General features: G+C 34.3%; 1 protein-coding gene across 1 annotated transcript in view; it reads right to left on the bottom strand.

Annotated features, from left to right (window-relative positions):
• The window catches only part of MALRD1 (MAM and LDL receptor class A domain containing 1), a 226904-nt gene that overhangs the window by 39381 nt on the left and 172945 nt on the right, over window positions 1-14578 (bottom strand). The window contains exons 31-33 of the mRNA XM_071428846.1: window positions 10576-10854; window positions 7206-7331; window positions 5116-5182 (exon numbers count right to left, since the gene is read on the bottom strand). Of these exons, the coding sequence (XP_071284947.1) occupies window positions 5116-5182; window positions 7206-7331; window positions 10576-10854 (472 nt within the window). The remainder of the gene's footprint in view (window positions 1-5115; window positions 5183-7205; window positions 7332-10575; window positions 10855-14578) is intronic.

Below are 14578 nucleotides of genomic sequence, written 5' to 3' on the forward strand. Positions count from 1 at the left end.
AATATTGTCCAGTGAGGATGTAGGATTCACCTCCTTTGCCGTATATGATACTTAACTGGAAAAGGTATCGAACAGTTTACCAAGACATTGTGTGATGCTGCATGCCACTTGCAGGGCTCCTCAAAAATTTATCATGCTTACTAGAAGCTGGTATTTTGAAAACAAAACCAGATTCTGAAAAAATGTTTCAACTACCAAAAGCACTCCCTTTTTTTTTTAATTTTGTAAAATACTGTTTGCTACTGTACTACTCATGATTAAATACTTTGTTTGCAATGTAAAACAGATAATTATGTTAACATAATAAGCTCATTGCAAAAAATGACAAGGAAAGAAGTAAAAAATAGAGGACCAATTAACCTGTAGCTCTTCTAAAAAGAATAGACAAGAATTCCACGTCTCTGAATGAATAGTTACCCTGTAAAACCAATTCTTTTTCTAAAAGAAACAAAAGAGAAAGTAATCTTTACTTTTATCAGATAAAAGAAAAAACAAAATAATTCCATTTCTGTATTTTGGGCCAAATCAGCATTTAGATACACAACTACAAAGACAATAATATTTAATTTTCTATTTATAATGTCTCCTTGCAATTTCAATCTCCACAGCCCAGTTAGATGGATGTTACATATTCTGTGAATTTAAAAACTGTTCAATGAAGATTTATTTCTAATCTTTAATATTACTGTTTAATTAAGTGAATTAAACTATTACTAATTAAACAATTACTTTTTCTTTTTGCTGAAGGATAGAACCTTCTTACAGTTCAGACAAGAATAAAAGTGCTCTCATATGCTCTTTAGTGCTACTCAGTGTAACTACTCTGAAATTTGGTATATTATGCTGAAAATATTTGTGTAAAATAAAGGGAAATCAAGCATTGTATTATGTCCTTTCCAACTTAAACAATTATATTTTTAGTAGGGCCTGCAGAAACAGAGCCAGGAATACTGGTTTTAACATGAAGAAGGGTAGATTCAGACTAGACATAAGAAAGAAATTTTTATATTTAACTTTGTGAAATGCTGGAATATATTGCCCAGAGATGTGGTAGATTCACAGCCAGGTTGGATGGGGGTCTGAGCAACCTGATCTAATTGAAGATGAAACTACTGATTGTTGGGGGGTTGGATTAGATTAACTTTACAGGTTCCTTCCTACCCAAACCATTTGATGATTTGATGATGATTTAATATTTATTATATGTGAAGTTTAGTAAATTTTGAATGTGCATGTTTAATATGACTTTTGTCTAGTTTGTCTAGTTGGATGAGAATGAAAAGCATGTTTGAACAGTCTGGTTTGGTGTTTTGGTTTTTTTTCTGTTCTCAGTGTTTGGTTATTTTTTCTTTCAATACTAATACAACCTTTGAAGCCTCACCCTTCCACTTTAGTGTGTTAGGAACACACTTTTCCCAGCTTGCTTGTTCTCCTCTACATTCCTCTCCTATCTTTCCAGGAGTCTGTGGTCTCAGTTTAAAGCAAAAATAAAACAAACACAAAGAAACATTGGACAAGCAGTTGGAGAAGGCATACATATAATCAAAGGAATTATTTTGAAATCGGAGGATGGAAATTGCAAGAATTCTAGTCATTATTACTCAAATTATCATGATTTGCTGGTGCAATCATAGTAGCTGATTGCCAGCACCAGCCACTTGGCTGCACATTGACTCCAGAAGAGACCTCAGTCAGGACAAATAGGACTCACATTTTGTCAAATGAGAGTCACATTTTGTCAAATGAGAGTGGCCATAGAATTTCAGATTAAAGCTCCATCTAGTTTGGCAGACAAAGAAAATACCCATGAAATAGAAAGTACAAGACAAATGTGTTCTATATGCACCCCAATTACTCTCCTGACCAAATAGCAGAAACAAGTGCAAGTGACTTTCAAAGCTAACTCAAAAATACAAATACCAAGCAGGAGCAGGACAGCCATCAAGCTGTGTTTTGTTCAAGTAGGAAGATAACCATCACCCAAGCACCAGTGCCCTGCATTTACTCACATACTCTTACTGAGAGCATCCACCAGAACTAAGCAGTCACATTCTCAAACACTGGGCATCCCACTGGTGTTATTGCAGTCATTATGCACCAGCCTGGAGAAGCTGTTTTCAGTAGCATGAACAAAAATTACAGCAATCTGATACATCAGCTTTCTTACCCACTCCAATATATACTCAAATTTTATCTTGTATCCATTGCTTTCATTTCCACCAGGCCTACAGACGTTTCTTCAGAGAGGGATGTCAGAGCTCACCTTCCACTGCTACTGATCCCTCTTAGTTACATCCTCTTGAAAGACAGGATGGTGCCCTAAGTATTAACTTTATATATATACATATATATATATATATATCTAAGCTACACACATTCACACATGTAAAAACATACAGCATCAAAGGAAATGGAGAAGCACTAAATGTATAAAATCTACTGTCTGCTTTCAGTCTCTTCAAATAGTTCACATGTTAGAGCTTTCTTTTGCCTAAGCAGCTACTGCAAATTCACTGTTCCCATGCTTGCAGGTTAAACTACTGGAAGAAGCATATACAGTCAACTACTTCAACCCCACTGCATTAAAACCACAGAAAAACTCAGCTGTTATCACCAGCAAAAATGTTTTCCAGAAGGTCTATTCCTTTCTATCAGTGTAGCTCAAACTAACCTAAAATGAGCAGCAATTTTAGTTCTTATTGGGACTTGATGGAACAAATGAAGCTTTGAGAGCTGTCCACTCCAATTTTTTGTTAAACCAACATTCTCAGGGAGGCCTGAGAATTACTTTTAAACTCCAGACTCAGGTTTTGTTTTATAGAAACTACAGCACAATCATCTCACATGGGGGAAGATCAGAATCCATTTTGCCAGATAAAATCATAAGAAAAGGATGTGTTAACAGATTTTCTCCTTTTCCACTGTGTCATTGAATAGTACCAGTCAAACCCAGGGACTTCCAAGAGCACTTTGATCCCCACACACTTGCCTCTGGGTGTCTAGGAAGACTCTGTCACTTCTGTGCAGGGCAGTATATGGACTCTGTTCTTTTCAAGAGTCTCCTTGTTGTGGAACAGGCTTTCTGCACTCTTGAACACTCTGCTTTTTCTCCTGACCTATCCTGCAGTCTAGAAGAACAGTTGCTCTCAAGGGAGGAAGATATTTTGAGCTAAAATTATCATTTATATTTCAGGAGACTTAGACTAAAAACTGAGAACTAAAAGGTAAAGAAACAGCATATTTTTAATGAAAATTTCTATTTTTGTTCAGTTATTTTGGGATTTTGGGGAATTGTTTGTTTGTTTCTGGTTCTGTATTTTTGTTGTTTTCCCCCTGGGTATTGAAAACTAAATACTTCTACTTTTTAAATTATTTCAGGTATATTTTTGGAGGGGGTTTTTTTTTGGTGTTTTTATGGTCTTGATGTGGAATTTCAAAAAGTCAAGCAGAAGTTTACCTTAGTAATGGTTAACTCTCCTGTTATTATATATATATAAGTAATTCCTTAAAAATATTATAAAGCCTTGAAAGGTATTGATATCAGACTCTTGCCATTTGTAGTTCTCCAGCCCCTTCCCCTACAGGCAGTTTTCAGAAAGCCTATTGCAACATGCACTGGTGTTCTGGCATTCTTGAGTAGAGATGACCAATTTCCACAACACAAGCAAGTACAGCTTTTAAAGTTTTGTTAACCACCCAGTTAAGGATTTTTTTTTCTGTGCCTCTGATTGCCTGTGCATTACATCAGAATTAAATATAATATGTTTCTTACTGAATGCTGAGGCAAACTACCCTACTTACTAGTTTAATTTACTGTTTTTATTCCAACTGTCTTTTATTTCTGTGGGTAAAAAAGATTTGCTAGTTTGGGTTACTTTCTCTTGCAAGTCTGAACAGAAATTCAATTCTCGTAATTCTCTTGTACACTTGAAATCTCAATTACTCCCCCAGAGCTTTGCCCCTACAAGCAATTTTATTTTTGATCAATGATATAATCTAAATATTACAAACTTCCTATTGCAAATCCCTTTATTTTTTGCTGACTTTTAATTCTTCAATCTTTCCCTATGGTTTTTTGTCACCTTTCTCTCTATGTGTTCAAAAAAATTTTGAAGCAGGCACTTTGATGAAATTCCAAGATTCTTGCCATTCTCTGTCAAGAGACTATTCTCTGTTCTATTATAGTGGACATTTTTGGGGAAATCTGCAGATGATTAACAGTTTTTTCTGAGACTCAAATTGAAATACCCTATATGAATATCCCCATATTTTCTATGTTATATATTACATTTCTTCATCCAATCAAGGATAAACCTGTCTTGAAAGACAAATCAGGCTTATTAATGTGCATCTCCTGGCAACCAGGAGACAAACCTTAGCATCTAATCTTGACTAAGATAGCTACTGTGATAAAACAGTTACTTCTTTAGTAATTTGGCAAACTCTGGCAAGCTCCACTGAAGCATGTGAAGGACAAAAGCATGATAACACATACCATCACTTCCTTTGCATGTAGAAATTCTCCTCTAATTTCCCAAAGGGAAACAGTGATGTCTTGTGTAAATGAGTTGCTTCAGATATCCTGAGACTCTTTCTAATGGCTCATACATTCTACACCAGAATTGCATACGTTATTTTTTTAACCAGAGAGTATTTCCAGAAAAAAATGAAAGCATATTTTAAACCCCTTTTTTGGGGGGGATAAGTGGAAAAAGCCCTTTTTTTCCCAAATGCCTAAAAGGAAGATGAAGATGAGTATGTGGCCTGCTGTAAAATCTCATGTGAGGTATACACCACCCTGCTGCAAATAAGACACAGAAATATATGTTTTGAAATATTGCAATGAAACATGAGACAGAAAACTTAGGGTGTCAGGCCAACAGGTTGTGTCATGAAATGAAAGATAAAAGTTACAGAAAATTCTATCTGATAAATAACATTCTTCTCAAAATGTGGTTTAACTCACTAAGTGTAAATAAAAATTGTGTAGACATACAGAGACTTTTTAAAATACACTTCTACCAAATATAATTTCAATCCCTGGGGAGCAAACCACCTGTTTCAACAGCAGCTTTCTCCAAACTCAAGCACAAGTCAATTGCCAATGAAACTTACTGGCATAATGGAATGTCATCTTTGAGGATGCATTTTCCTCCATTTTTGCAGTATTCTTCAGGACAAGCTGCAAACATAAAGGTAAAAATTGTGATTTCCCCCTCTTTTTTACTACATTTGTCATTATCTGATTTTCAAAATGGCAAAATATTCACACCTGTCCTTTTGAGATCTTAGCACTTCCAAAACTTCTTTTTTTCAGATCTGGACTTGGTGATACAAATGTGAAGTCATAAGAATATTACAAGCAATGGAGTGGTCTTGAGCTTACTGAAATCCTGATGCTGCACTTGAACAAGCTACACATTTTTCTCAAATGAGATTTTCATCTGACTCCAGAAATAGAATTTTTGCCACTGACTTGATTTTCAAACAACTGGAATATATAAAATAAGACCCGAAAGAATTGATCTAATATTTAATTAGTACCTGTCTACATTATTAGTAATAGGTTGTAGGTGTATAGGGCTGGTGAACAGACACTCTTTGTGACCAACCCTTTTCTTAAAGATATTCAGAATTTTAACACTTAAATCATAAGAACGAGGGAAATCAGGCTTTAAAAGACAAAAGGTGTTGAAGTACTTAGTGATATTCTTTTAAAACCTCTTGATGTCCCTTAATTTGGATTTCCATGTCATCACCTTTAGTTTTACTGAAGCTTAGTTTTACGTTGCTTCAGCAAGAAAAAGCTCAAAATCAAAAAAGAAAAAATCCCCTCAATCTTCTTCAGTATGAAAAAGAACCGGTAATATACTAATTAAACCTAAAGAATTTTGAATATATGCAAAAGGAAATTGTTTATTGCAGCATATAGCAGTGCTATTCAGTGTAGACACCTCCAGTGTCAGGATTAAATTTTGAAAAGTGCATTGCTTACTTAAAGGGTCTGCTTTCTAGAAAAAATAGTGGAAGATTTTAAATTACTGTTATGCATGTCTACTAGTTTATGTTCTATATTCTTTTATATTTAATTAATTTCAGTATAAATTTCTTTTAATTTGAAATAATTTTTATAAATCAAATTTACCAAGTATGAATTCTCTCATCATTATAGAAGTGATATTTTTTAATGTTGAAATATGATTCCTTCTCTCACATGAGCAACCTGGGCTTGTGAAGGTGTCCCTGCCCAAGTCAGGGGCATTGCAAATTTGTGATCTTTAAGGTCCCTTCCAACCCAAACCATTTCATGATGCTATGAGAGATAGTGAACACAATACTTGTGGTCAAATTTCACTCCCAAAGAAACTTGTGGATGCCTCCTACCAATAACTGTTTGTAAAAACTTTAATTTTTAAATAGACATTTAATATATTATAATGAATGATAACATTACAATGCATATGTGTTATGAATTTTATCACAAAACTCAGAAAAATTATAAAAAGAGAAAGTTAAATTCACAGTGAATGCAGCTTGAGCAAAGCTGGCAGAGTACTGTCAGCACAGAACTGGTCAAGAGTTTATATCTGTCTTGGGGAAGAGCTGCAGTACCTTTATGTAATTGAAAGGGACATTTTGAATCTAGATTAAATTATTTATACCACCATAATCTATGTATTTGTTAGATTTTGTTAATAAAAATCTAATTCACATTGAATGTGTATTATTGTCCTCTACTTATTTTTCTCCACCATTTAACTACTACAAATCAAACCTGAATATTTTGTCAAATGCACTGTGTTAAAACAGATGCTATTTAGTTTATTTTCTGACCTGGGTTTGTAATACACTTGGAAAAAAACAAACAACAAACCCACAAATAAGCAAGCCTTTTACTCAAGAGGCTAAATCAAGGGACGTCCTAAAAGTATACTACAAAGGGTTGGGGTTTTTTTGAGCAATATGTTTATATGGTAAGAAACACCCCTTATGAAGATGTTAAGATTTTAAGTATACTATTAATCTTTTTCTCTCTCTCCACTTTCATCTGGGTCATACTTTCATCAGGAAAATTCTTGCCTAATATAATTTGACAAAGTTTTAGCAGAGGAACCTCAGTCAAGTTTGAGGACTGCCAAAACACGCAGTAGGAAATAACTACACTTTCTTTGTTTCAAATGATATTTTTATGCAAAACTAAATACCTGAACAGCCAGACTCATCAAGGCTGGAATCAATGCAGTCTACAACTCCGTCACAACGCTGGGAGAGTGGTATGCATTGATTAGTTGACGCACATAACAAAGAACCATCGGAACAATCTTTAATGGCTGAAATGAAAAGTAACATGGTTGTTATTATCAGCTGTATTTTTTTTTCTCATAGTTCAAAAACTAGCAGAAAACTTGATTCATACTGTAGGATGCAAACTTGCATCTGTGTGACCTCTCCAAGCTTTCATCTTCAAAGACATGCAACTTTACTACTGAGATGCTAAATAAGTAAACAAATACAGAGCACAGATGGTGCGGAAACCAAATTTTCCCATGTAATATTTGTGAAGGAGTGTATACTGCAAAATCCCAAAGAAAACCCATAAAAAAGGTATCAGCAAAGATAATTAACTCTCATTCAGAAACTAGTTTCAGAATGATGGAATCAATTTGTTTACACATAATTTTAACACATTACAGAGGGAACAGTCATAGCAACGGACCAAACCGTTGAAAATTTTGCAGTTAAGGACAATGACACGAAGTTATTGGTGCTGAGGTAAAGAATATAAAAACCACATGGAGGCACTAAAAGCAGTAAAGATATAAAAATAAAAATATCCAATTTTCATCTATATTTAATTTTCCAGGTGCAAATTAAATCAGTAGAAGGCATAATGATATCACAGCCACTTTGAAAGTATAAAAATTTTAATATTTCATAGGTATTTAACACTTACCAAAACTACAAGAGATTCATTTTGGTGCACTACAGAAAACTGAGAAATGACTTTTTATTCATTGCTATTAGCAATTCAATTAGGTGGAAAAGGATGTTGGTCTGTGGAAAACTAATGTATACATCCCACTGGTGTTAATATGTTTGGTTTACGCCCTTAGTATTGTAATCAGGCAAATAAAAGATTAAATAGGTGAGATAATATACCCTCCACTAAAACTGTCAACAAGAAGAGAGCCAGCCAAGTAGAACATCTTTAACTGGAAAATAGCTCCAGAATTTTTTTGTTAAATGCAGCAAGTAACAAACTCCACTTCATCAGTAGGTATAAAACAGTCTTAGCATAATGTGGTACAACCTGACTGCTATGTGAACTCTACAGGAAATTCTGTCTGCATAAATTCCTAAGTCATGAAGAAAAGCATTTCTGTGGTAGAAACTGTGTTTTTAGTAGGGACTTGACCATTGTTTTTTGTTTGGTTGGGGTTTTTTTGTCCTGGCCTCCTTCAGGGTTTTCTCCTTAATCTCTGCAAGATGCATTTTGACAACTAGTCTTTATCACAAAAGAAAACTTTTGCTGATGAATTCCTGAATTCAGAACCCAGAACATTTTAAGTTCTACACTTAAATAAAGTGTTTTGTTTTGCACTTAAATGAATAAAATTGCTATGGGACACAAAATGGAAAGGGTCAGTAAATTCCTAAACTGAAGTTTTCTAAAATGAGCAGGCAGATTTGATCTGCACCAAGGAAAAGAATACCCATCTAAAATCTAAAAAAATAAATCCCCACTTTCAATCTGTGCTATTATTAGAGTACACATATGTTGGAGTTACTAGCACAACAATCAATTTTATAGATCATGCATAAATTTCAGTAAAAGAATGAAATTTCTGAGATTTTTACTTTTTCTCTCTGACCTTCCTCAGCTGACAAACTTCTATGGGTTTTCACGTGTTAAAAGTAGGAAGCTAAAGATTAAACACTGTGCTCTCATGGCACACACAGCTGGATCTCAGCACCAGCTGTGACACTAATCAGCTTTCCACTGATTTAATTCCAAACTAGCACAAATCATTTTCTTTTTGCTTTGCCTTCTTCTCTGCTTTGCTTTGCTTCTCTGAATTATCTTCTTCAGTGAAGAAACAAGAATTACTGCTTCTGTATTTCTATCTTATACTATCAAGGCTTGCATGTTTATTTACTATGAACCAAATTTTGGAGTAACAATGAAGTACAGACTTGACTAATTTTCCTTCAGACTGAGATACCCAAAGTTCTGAAATATCTATGGAGAATATTTTTTTTGTTGAATAGACCAGGATTTAATTTCTTCTTAACACCTGGGTTTTGTTTTGAAGTCAAAGCAGTAAAATAAACAAAACAAAGGAATATCGCAGTTGTTTAGGTAATACACAAAATCATGGAAATCTTTTGGCTTTCAAATTTTGAGGCTCCACATCAGCTTCTGTGGTGTGGAGTTGGAATGCACATGTATTAGAATACAGCATGGATGTCTCTACCATAGGACAGATTGAGGAGGAATAAAGGTCAAATGAAGATTACCCATGAGAGGTTTATTTGAAGAAAGGAACATGCAAAATTTCTGCATGTCTTTGAGGTATGTAGAATTTAACATCAAAGTTATCTCCAAAATCATGTCTTCTGCCAACAAAACCACAGAGTTCACTTCAAAACAAAAGACTTACACAGATAGTCTGTCAAATCCATGCCAGTTTGGTAAACTACTTTGCTAAATTAAATGGCATGTCTAGTAGCCTACATTTATATTTGGTAGATTTGATAGAAAATAGTAAAGAACATGAATTTCTAATCCACTGGAAAATGATATTTTTTAACAATATTTTTCATTCTGATAAGGATGAGAAAAATGTTAAAAAAGTTTTAGGGCATGACCGGTTTAGGAAGAAAAGTGTTTATATGTAAAAAGCCTTTTTTTTTTTTCTGTGTAGCTAATTATTTTCAAATTCCTGGAATGAAACATTTGGCCTCAGTTCACCTGCTAATATTGAAACATTTTTAAATGGCAGACACTTACTTTTGTGTCTATTTGTTTCAGATGCTTCTCCATGGCATCTCATGGCAGTTACATTTCAAAGCCTATTGACCTTGTGTTTTGTTTGTGAGCCCTTTTCCTTGCTTGGGGTGGAGATTGCTGCTATTTCATGAACAGACTTGATTTCAAAATCCTTGAAAGGTCAGGACTGCCTTAAATGTTACTGAGTAACAGAATTGCAGAAGCCTAACTTTCTGTCATATCATGATCAGAGGTTACAGAGGCAATGCAAATGCAGCTGACTGATTTAAGGAAAAAATGTGGAAATGATTGTAAATATTAACGGAAACGCAATTGAAGTTTTTTAAAACACTTACTAAATTATAGCAAGGAAATTAATATGCATAGGCAAAATTATTTAGAAATGTAAACATCTCTGCCATAATGCATTATATGTGACACAAATAGGGGTTTATTTGACAAGGGAATGATGAATTTTACACTAAACTTCACTGTGTTGATCTTTTTCTTTTCTGGAACTCAGGGAAGAAAGTTTGGGCGGGCGAGTGACCATTGCCATGACCAGCACCATGGACGTCACTTACGGCAGCCAGCTTCATCCTCGCTGAGGCGGCAGTCGGGCACCCCATCGCACAGCAGGAGGGACGGCACACAGCCCTGGGAAGGACACAGGAACTCTGCTGCCTTGCAGGAGCCCGGGGACGTGCTGGTGGTGGGCATCTCCATGGGGCAGCTCATCTCATCGCTTCCATCGGGGCAATCTTCGACCCCGTCACAGCGCGCAGCGAGGGGCAAACACCGCGGCACGTACGCGCACGGGAACTCGCCACCGCTGCAGGTGGGAGGGTGGGGATCCGCTGATCCTACAGGAGGAAAAGGAATGTTCAGGGATTCTGTTCTTTCAGTAGTCATTCATACTGCCTTTGAGATAGACAGGAACTGCTGGGAATGCAGCTGATTTTGGTCACTCAACGCTTTAAAACAAAGGAACCCAACTTTTATAAAAACACAGCTCCTAAGTGCAAAACACAGTATTAAAAACTAATATTGTCTTGTTTTGTCTAATATTAGCTCTATTGTTGTTGCAGCAATTTGCTTCTAAATTTCAAGTTCAGCATTTATTTTGATCCTATTACTTCTTTTGCCATGTACACATAAAAGGGATAATATCAAAATATTAATAAACCTTGTCTGGAAAGCCTTAAAATAACCCTCAAGTTATAATTTTAAGTTAAATTAAGAAAAATATTTTTATAAAGTAACAATAAAAACTTTTACTGATCTAGTTTATTATTACTCTGACTCTTTAGCGTAGCTTGATGTGAAAGAGAATTAAATTAAAGTACTAGGTAGTCTTCCAGGATACAAGTAAAGAAAAATGTGGTTTTTATTTTCGAACTTTAACAAATTCAGACAGCTGACAAAAAATAAATAAATTAAATAAATAAATAAATAATATATTCCATGCTTACTTGCATTGTGGAAGAAGAAGATGATGGGGAAAGCTTTTTGTGATCATGAATATAAATAAATTGTCCCAGACACCTAAGTCTGTCTTTTTTTCCTATGAAAACCATTACAAGTGAATTTTATCAGCAGAAGCATAAGATCTATTTGGGGAAACTAATTTCTAAGGAGCTGGCTGTGCTAATGTTGTGTTCTTTATAGCATCAGCATCTCCCAGGGAAGCAATGTGATGGATTCCTGTACTTTTTATGTGTAGGGAAAAGAGAAAAATCTCCAGAATTTAGCTCCCTACTTTAAATCTTTCTAGGTCAATTTGCAGCAGCTGAGTAAAAAATATAATATGATCATTAGAGACAAGGTAAGACAAATTAATGTCACTTCCTCTGTAAAAAACAGCAGAAGTTTTGCTGTTGACTTGAGCTGAGGCAAAGGAGACAAGCACAAAAGTCATGGGTAGGTTTCATCTTGTCTTTTGAAATGCTGCAAGCATTGTTGTCAGGCCTCAGATGTCCAATGTTACTGCTGCATTAAACATGACACTCTGTAAGGGAGTAGGTGGATTGTGGCATGATTCTATGACTTTTAATCCACTGGTCATATCAGTATGTTTGTGTATTCTGCAATACCAGGCTGGGCTTTTACAGTGTGAGGGCTTTGTTAAAACACGCTCAGTTTCAAGGATACCACCATCATAAATAACAATAGCTTTTTGTACAAATGAATGAACTGTTAATGCATTCAGGTGAACAGAATACCAGCATTATTTTACCATCCAGTTGCTTGTGAAGCAGCTGTAAGGAGAAAGAGCTCAAAGTTCTATTTAATACAGACCCTCTATAGATTAGAAATTTTTGATTTTCAAGTTGACTTTATATCAGAAAATCATAATTGAATAGCTTCATACAATAGAACATGCCTAACAATATTTCATGCCCCTAATTAAATGAAATCTTTTCATTAGAAAAATGTATTTGATTCACTGGATATAATGTAAACATAAAATTACAAAAATTATTATTGACTTGGTGAAAATAATAAGCTGGTGATATTTTGTACTGTTTATGTTCAGAATTAAGCCATGCATATCTCAAAGATATGAACTTTTACATGGGATTGAAAAGATTGTGATTTCATATGTGTTTTATAAATGTGTTAGTCAAAATAATCTTAATAATAATCAAAATAATTTAAATAAAATTTAAAAGGCTTATGGAAGTTGGTTTTAGGTAGTTGATAATAGACATTCAGATCATATAGTGGATTGATTTTGTAGATTAAAAGTATTTTAGATTTTGCATTTTTTTCTACTTTGGTACCATACTTTACCAGATAATAATAGTAACCCATGAAAATGCTGAATTTTTTTGTTGTATAAAAACTATATATAAGGCCATGATCTTGCCAAGATACTGATGGAATGTCATTGGGAGAACATAATTCTCTCTCCACTGATACAGAACTAGTGCTGTCAAATCTTGCACAGTGGAGTAAAAAGAAAAAATTATTTTTATTTTTAGTTTGTCTTTGCTCTGGGAAAAAATAAAAAAGTATGATTATATTTGAAAGTACTTTTTTTTCTTTCTCCTATTTCTGACCCTTTTCTCACAGTGCCTAGGGGGCATTTAAGCAGTGAAAATGACTTAAGCTGCAGTCAGTTCTATGTTTATACACATTCTTTTGTCCTTGCATAGTCCTGTGTTAGCTTTTCTGTATTTGTTCTGATGCTATGGAAATTAACTCCACACAGATACAATATATTTGACTTTGCTGTGGTTGCCTGTTTATGTTGCAGGAGAGATTGCATTTATAATACATTTGTGAGCATTTCTGACCCAGTTTAATTTCCTGTTCTTGATATGCTTATTCACATGCTTCTACCCAAATTTGTTCTGTAAACTGAAATCCCCTCTTAAACTCAACATATCTTGAATGTGTTGTTTGTTATGGATCTGGCCTTGAGTTTAAAATTATTTTCAGACTTTTGTAACCCTGATCAGTTTAGCCTTATGAGCCCAATCATATAATGAGCTTAGGCATGTAAATAATCCTGTGCCAAATTCAGTATTTAGAGAAATGCTTGAATGCTCTTTTTGAATAGGGATGATTATTTTTCTGTTGTTATTACTATTAATATAATTTTCCATTCTCATTTTCTATTACTATTTTATATCATTATTCCCTCTGATTGTTAGAAAATTATTTTTAGGATGAAGTTCTTCCTGACTTGCATAGCAATTATATTAGAGTGTGCAATATTCACCAAGGGCAGCAAAGATGTGTCCAGGTTGAGTTAGGTGTAAGGTTAACCAGGGGTCTGTTTTATATTTGCACTACATTAAAAAAAAATCTAAAGTCATACCCTGAAATAAGTAAAATCCTTTTAGATCAGAACAGTGCATGAGATGAGAATGTACTTCAAAGCTCATAGGAGTATCCCTTGCTAATTAACTCATGTGATATGTTAATTAGTTCACATGTGTTTGGTTTCAGATACAATAGAAAAATTGTGCTCTGGTTGCCATTCTATAAGAGGTTGTTATTTACATGGTCTGCCAAAACTCTACCCCAAAATTCAATCTATTTTCTTTACATAAAGTAGTTTATAAATGTTTTTCCTAATTACAAATTAAATGTGCCTGGTAAAAATTTTGAAAATTTATCAAAACAATAATTTGTACATAGCTAACAACTAAAAAAAGCTAATTAAGAATATGCAAATGTAGAAAATAATTAACTAATTCCAACTGAAATCTCCAGCAACATTAATGCAAAACTAATTACTTGTATTCAAAACTACTGTCTATGTAATTATTTATTTTAAGCTCATCTGCTACTGACACATTTCCTTTTAAAAAGTGGGAATATTCATTCTGTTTTCTTGCCACTGTGAAGAATTAAACTAAGGTGTTAACACTACAATGTGGTTTGCAGTGGAAAACGAGCTGGCACTAATGAGAGACTCGTCAGAAACACCCTCCATGTGCTGACTCACACAGTAGTACACTCACACAATTTAGCAATAAAAACTAACTTTAAACTTAGCATATCTGTGAACCTAATATTTTCCTCTTGTATGTATATATGAAAGTCACTCAAACAGCAGAATCTGAAGTGAAGGCT

This window comes from Agelaius tricolor, unplaced genomic scaffold, assembly GCF_023055355.1.
Source record: "Agelaius tricolor isolate 1412-34295 unplaced genomic scaffold, bAgeTri1.0.p SCAF_6, whole genome shotgun sequence".
Lineage (NCBI taxonomy): Eukaryota > Metazoa > Chordata > Aves > Passeriformes > Icteridae > Agelaius > Agelaius tricolor.